We start from the raw sequence: 6,724 nt of genomic DNA, 5'->3' as shown, positions 1-6,724 counted from the left end.
TGGAGCGAGTCCAGAGAAGAGCAACAAAGCTGGTGAAGGGCCTGGAGAACAAGTCTTGCGAGGAGCGGCTGAGGGAGCTGGAGGTGTTTAGTCTGGAGAAAAGGAGGCTGAGGGGAGACCTCATCGCTCTCTACGATGACCTGAAAGGAGGGTGTAGCGAGGCGGGGCTTGGTCTCTTCTCCCCGGCAATTAGCGATAGGACAAGAGGAAATGGTCTCAAGTTGCACCAGGGGAGGTTCAGGCTCGACATTAGAAAGAACTTCTTCACTGTTAGAGTTGTTAAGCATTGGAACGGGCTCCCCAGGGAGGTGGTGGAGTCACCATCCCTGGAGGCATTCAAAAAAACATTTAGATGTGGCGCTTCAAGACATGGTTTAGTGGGCATGGTGGCATCAGGTATATGGTTGGACTTGATGGTCTTTGAGGTCTCTTCCAACCATAATGATTCTATGATTCTGATGCCTGACGTGCTTAAAGTGTTGTACCAATGTGACAAATATAATGCAGAAGTAGTTTTTAAGTAGTATAAGTAGTATTTTATTAAGAGAACACTCTTATTGGACTTAACATTCATGAAAGTGAGAATAATTAAAAGGATAACTTGACAGTTTTTTAGCCATGTTTTTGTTTACTCTTATCTTTTGTAGCTGTTGAGAAAAGTTACGTGGATTCTTAGAGATCCTGAAGGAATTTTTCCTCTTTTAATATTAAAATGTCTTAAAAATGTGTGCTTCCTAAGTCATAAATTAGTGTTGACTAATTTACTTTTTTAAATATGCATATAAGTATTTTATACATACATATACACAGGTAGTATATATGTGAAGTTGGACTTTTTTGTGACAAGATTCCTTTAGAAGAATATGTAGAGGGATCAATTGAAGGTGCAAGGAAAGATGTCACTGGAAGTTTGTGATCTAGCGGATTTCAAGACAAATAATTTCTTATAATGCATTTTGACTTTTAGTGCAAAAATGTCTGAATGTATTATTTTAGTATGTATATTGTACAGCTGTTTGGGCACTCCACCTGCTGCTTAAATGAGATTATATATAATCTATTTTCTCTCTTTTATGTATCATAGAAGACAGTGAGATTCACTCATTCAGTATGTATTTTTTTTTTCTTCTACAGGTACAAATCCCTGGACTTGAGAGTTTGCAAGTATTTGTACCAAATAGTATTGCAGGGGAAAAATCTGTGATTTTGCAGCTCCTCAATGCAGCTGCTGGAAAGGATTGCTCAAAGGATTCGGATGAGGTCGTCTATGAGGCCTATTTACTAATGACCAAACACAGTGATAAAGACCATGAATTAGCTGACAGCTGGAGTGCATGGGAGGGTCAGCCGGTCAAAGTAGTGCCACAGGTAGAAACCGTTGATACACTGCGCACCATGCAGGTGGGTTGTGGTTTTGTTCCTCCCCCCACCCTCCAGTTTGTGATCTCCACACTTGTATGAATGCTTGTTTTTTCAGATTAACAACAGTAATTTAAATGACACATGCTCTTTTATAGGTAATGAGTTAAATTCAAGGATAGAGTTGATTCTTAGTTGTGTTAATGCAAGTATTAAATTCAATGGATTTTAGCATTTCTTAGAAGGATTGATCTCTGCAGTGCGCATTTTTCAGGGTTGAACTTTTATAATAAAGAGATACTTTCAATATCTAGTTGAGTATCCAGTGTCAGAAGTGTGGATAGGTCTTGAAAACTGTACACTTTATTCAGAAGTCATCAGTCTCCAAGAATGTGTGGCGGTTGTGTGCTTTCCACACACTGAGGCATGAAACCGGTTACTTTTGATCTTGGATGAATTGTGACATTTAAAGTTAAACTTCTGTGGAAGCTACTGGATGTTCAACAGTTCTGCAGGAAGAAATCTTTCCAGTCATACTTTCCTTCATCCCAAGCCAACAGGGCTTCCCTGCCAGCAGTCTGCTATGCTCTAGCAACTGAGCCAGCTGCAGCTCCCTGCCCCTCCTGTTCTCATGTCCTTATGTTAAGCTAAGTGAATTTTCCTTTTGCTATGTCATGCAGTTCCTTGGATTCCTACCATAAATGGGCTCTACTGTCCATGAACAGAGTGACTTTCCATGTCACTGTGCCTGGCCTCAAGCATTCAGGGGGCTCAAGCAAATACAGGCAATTGAAAAAGTCACGCCTGTACATACTGCTGTTTTTAACGTGCAAGCAAGTTACTTCTTGTTTGTCTGTTGTCCAGACTGAACAATTAAAAAAATAGCCTTTGATTTAAGTGCTTAGAATTTCATTGGACTTCTATCAAAGTCAGCATTTCATTCAGAAAATGAAAACAGCAAAAAGTGGAATTTGGTTTGCAAATGGTATTCTATCTAAACACGTAAGTGCACATAAAACAGTGTTTGTGTAAGTGCTTATATGTGTATAACACCGTTTATTAATTTTTTTAAAATGCAATATTGAAAGATTAGGAATTAAAAGTCCTTCATAAAGATTGTGTCCTGTGTTTTTAAAAAAGCATGTTTTAATTGCAAACTAGAGAAAAATGTAAGGTGTTATTTAAAAAATGCTCATAAAATAGAAGAATCTCATCAATACTTCTAGAACTTTGAGCATGAAAATATTCTTTGGGGATGAGGCATTGAAAATGGGGATGAAGTAGGACTTGTTTTGTGAGTAACTTGTGGCAGATGCATTGTCTGTAGTTTGGAATCAACAGAGCTTAGTATGTGACTCATAGTGCCACAGCGAAGGCAGCACCATCTGTTACTGTGTACTTCTATAGACTTCTGCAATATCAGAGCTCTGATTTCCAAAACACATTCTTACAGTTTAATAATTTTCAAAATTTGAGCAAATACTGTGTGGTAAATCTATGGCTTTCTCTGTTCAATAGCAGGTTTTTGTCCTGAAGTATATTACTTTAGTTGGATAAAACCTTCTTATTTATGTGGTGGTTGTTAACCTCTGTATGCTTTGAGAAAATACAGTTATTTTGCTCAGATGCTGCATTTCTGTGTATAACTATTCTGAAGCTAATTTTAATACAATGTTTCCCAAACCCTTCCAGAAGTGAATAGAAGTATATTCCCCTTGAAAACTTGCTGTGGCATTTGCCCTAGTAGAGCTCTGCTCATAAGATGAGAGTATATCAAGTTCAGTTGCCAGCATCAAGCTTTTCTCTGTGAATTAAAGATTTTTCATGAATAGCAACAAGAGAGGTCTTTCATATTTTAGAATTACAAAAATAACCAGTTGGAATTTGCTAATATGGGACATGTTTTTCTAGAGAGGATTTTGTTTATAAGAACTAGTGGTATCTTGTATTCCTAGGTTGATAACCTCCTCCTTGTAGTCATTCAATCTGCCCACCTTGTGAGTCAGAGAAAAGCTTTCCAGCAGTCAATTGAAGGGCTTGTATCTCTGCACCAGGAACAGACATCCAGCCAACCAGTCATCGCCAAAGCTCTACAACAGCTAAAGGTAAGCAGTTTTCAAGATTATTTCAGTCAAAATTGATTGTGCTTGCTCACTGATAAGTAAAAACATGTAAGGAGGCTTGATTACAATGCTAATGACATATTCTGCAATTGTAATTTATGCAACCTCTGTGGACTTTACTTTCAGTACAATTTTCATTCTATTTTTGCAAAGGATTTGTGAGTGTATTCTTGAGCAATATTGGTGTAATCATTTTTGCACTAAGTGGGAAACAAGTCCATAACGCAATAGAAATATTAATAGCAACAGAATAAATACATCTTTGTATGGGAACACTATTGAATTGAAAGTGTTTGATTTCATAAAAATAAATTTATCAAAATCCACAATCTGCAAGAATTACTTTTTTCCCCCCATATTTGGAGAAGGTGGCTGCTTTGTGATGTAAAAGTGGGTAGGTCTCTCAGGTATTTTGCTCTTGTTTTTGGTGTGGGTTTGTTGTTGTTTTGGGGGTTTTTTGTGGTTTTTTTTTTTTTTGTTGGATGAGGGTTTTCTTTGGTAGAATTTGTTTGGGGTTTTTTGTTTGGTTTTTTGTTGGTTTTTTTTTTGAGGACCCAGAAAAGCAAAGAATTTTTTAGGTTGAAGTTGCTGTATCGGGTCCGTACATTTCCCCTTAGTTCAATAGAAGCTGTATCCCCATACCAGGGTGAAAATACAACCGAAGGCTTGGTCACGTTATAGATAATAAAACTAATTTTCTCTTTTCTTGTCTGTCTGGTTTTGATTGGGTGTTTTTCTTTGGTCCCCCTGCCCCTGGTCTTTATTTTTAAAGTTAATCTCACGCAAAAAAACTTAATTGTAATACTTCAGTTAATTAAGACTTGCTTAGTGCAGCTGCTGAAAAGTGTTTGTTTTTCCAAGACTGAATTGTGATGACATCAAAGTACATTTCCATTTAAAATAATGTAATTGTTAGATTTATGTCTGCCTTAGTCTTGTCAACTGTAGAATATAAATAATAATTTGATGCCCCCCATCCCTTTTTGTTGTTGTTACTCAGAGCGATGCATTACAGCTATGCAATAGGATAAGCAGTGCCATTGATAGAGTTGATCACATGTTCACATCTGAGTTTGATGCTGAAGTTGATGAGTCTGAATCTGCCACTCTGCAGCAATACTACCGGGAAGCCATGATTCAGGGTTATAATTTTGGATTTGAGGTAAGGAAACAAATTTAATGACACATTTATCTTGTATTTTTGGTAAGAACCAGTTGAAATTTCTGGTTTTGCATTGGCACAAGTAAGGTAACTTTAACTCTCTGTAAACATGAAGAATTCTAGCACAACATCATAAAAAATGTGTGTTGCTGCAGAAATTTTATGTGAAAATGATTGAAAAAGAACAGATAGATTTATTAAATTCAGACTCCAGTTAGCAATAACTGGAATCCTAAAAAGCCTTAAGAACTTAATAATTTCAGGTGTCGGCTTGTAGGCTCTGCTACCTGACGGTATTTTAGATGAAATCAGAAATACCCTTTGATATTGAGTGTCATTGTGTAACTTGGCTTCTCACAGTTTTTCAGTGTAATACTATAATATGAGCCATTCTTTCAGAGTTTATGGTGGCTCTTTGATGCAGTGCATATAGCTTTTGAGTGCCTGCCTTAGAGTGTTGATGAGGAAATGTCATGTTCAGATGCTTTTAGTGTACTGTTTCACTATTTGATTCCTGTGAGCTTTGTAAAATTTTTTTTAAGATTGTATCATACCCTAAGATACTTCTAAGGGTAGTCTTCTAAAAAACAACTGGTATTTATGTTTCTTTTTTTTAAATGTAAATATATAGCTCCTTTATCCCCTAATGTTACCTGCAATATAACTAAAACCAAACGCTACTTTGCGTTTCAATCTCTGATTACAGAATTGAGCATTTATGTAGGATGTTTCTTAAATGATGTGTACACTGTTAAACATCCGCATGTGCCCATATACACACAGGAATGCAATATTGTTCAAGTGCTGCCTCTCACTGTAACACATTCTGTATCATATACTTTTTCATTATTTTTTCCTATAAATATGCAACTGCTTGCATAAAATCATTTTGTCTAAGAATACGATGTGACTGTTACCATACTGTAGAGTTTTGTTAGTCTGCAAATACTCCAGTGGTTATTGCAAATGGTATTTTTGTTCTTATTAATACGTGAAAAGTAATCTTTAGTTTCTTACAGTACCATAAAGAAGTTGTTCGTCTGATGTCTGGAGAATTCAGGCAGAAAATTGGAGACAAGTATATCAGCTTTGCCAGAAAATGGATGAATTATGTGCTAACAAAATGTGAGAGTGGCCGAGGCACTCGACCCAGGTAACAGCTAACTTGTTACTGCCGTGGTAGTTTGTGTTTAAATACCATGCAGGACTTTTCACACAGTGAATAATACTTTATTGTTCAAAAATAGTTCTTCTGAACTCTTGATTCTTCTGGCTTTTAAATTTTGAAAGTAATGTGAATAGTAAATGCATAAAGCCAAATGAACACTCCAGCTGCTTAGCAGAAGATTTTGTCGAACATTTTGTCCCATGTTAGCTGACAGAAAATGGGGAGAAAAAGTGCAGAATGTTGGACCTAGACAATTAAAACACCTTAGCTAAGGGTCGTTAGGCTGGAACAAAAGTGCTATGGGATCAGGAGTCAATAAAGATTGCAGAATATGCAGCAGTCATTCTCTGGGTATTCTACAGAGAAAGCAGTATTGTTTTGTGCCAGTTGCAGAAACAATGTATGTATGGGAGCTTTAGCCTCCTGTAGAAGTTCTTCTGTTAGTCCTTTCTGAAAGCATCTGAAGTATGGCCCACAGATGAGGAAGAAGTGTTTCTTTTCACTCAGGTGAAAATTCTTGTTTTATGATTGCAGTAATGGATGCATTTGTGCATATTTTTTGTTGTAGTCCGAAGTACTTTCTGTCTGACAGTAGTGTTGTGCCCAGTGGTGTCTCAAATTGCGCTTGGTCGGTGCCATGAAACCACTGCTGGGCACCAGTGAAAAAAGTTAGTTACATCACTTTGAGGATGTAAACAGAGGAACTGGGAAACTGGCCCAAGCAGAATGATACTGTTACTTGATATATTTACGTGGTTTTCTAGCATTTTGCAGCTGGTGTATCAGGAACTTATTTTAATGCAAAAGAATTCTATTAGGTGCCTTATGTTGATCTGTGCTAGCAGATTACACATCAGTGGCAGTTTTGGTTCCTTAAAGTATAGGGCTGATCACTCTGTCCTGGAGGTGGTT

At 37.1% G+C, this 6,724-nt stretch overlaps 1 protein-coding gene across 1 annotated transcript in view; it reads left to right on the top strand.

The window, feature by feature from the left end:
• Window positions 1-6,724, top strand: part of MAP3K4 (mitogen-activated protein kinase kinase kinase 4) — a gene marked incomplete at its 5' end in the record, with an annotated part of 54,606 nt that overhangs the window by 18,836 nt on the left and 29,046 nt on the right. The window contains 4 exons of the mRNA XM_009709041.1: window positions 1,135-1,401; window positions 3,315-3,464; window positions 4,483-4,644; window positions 5,664-5,797. Coding sequence (XP_009707343.1) covers window positions 1,135-1,401; window positions 3,315-3,464; window positions 4,483-4,644; window positions 5,664-5,797 — 713 coding nt within the window. The remainder of the gene's footprint in view (window positions 1-1,134; window positions 1,402-3,314; window positions 3,465-4,482; window positions 4,645-5,663; window positions 5,798-6,724) is intronic.

This window comes from Cariama cristata, unplaced genomic scaffold (assembly GCF_000690535.1).
Source record: "Cariama cristata isolate BGI_N322 unplaced genomic scaffold, ASM69053v1 scaffold16331, whole genome shotgun sequence".
Classification (NCBI taxonomy): domain Eukaryota; kingdom Metazoa; phylum Chordata; class Aves; order Cariamiformes; family Cariamidae; genus Cariama; species Cariama cristata.
This window is presented reverse-complemented; position numbering and strand designations above follow the sequence as displayed.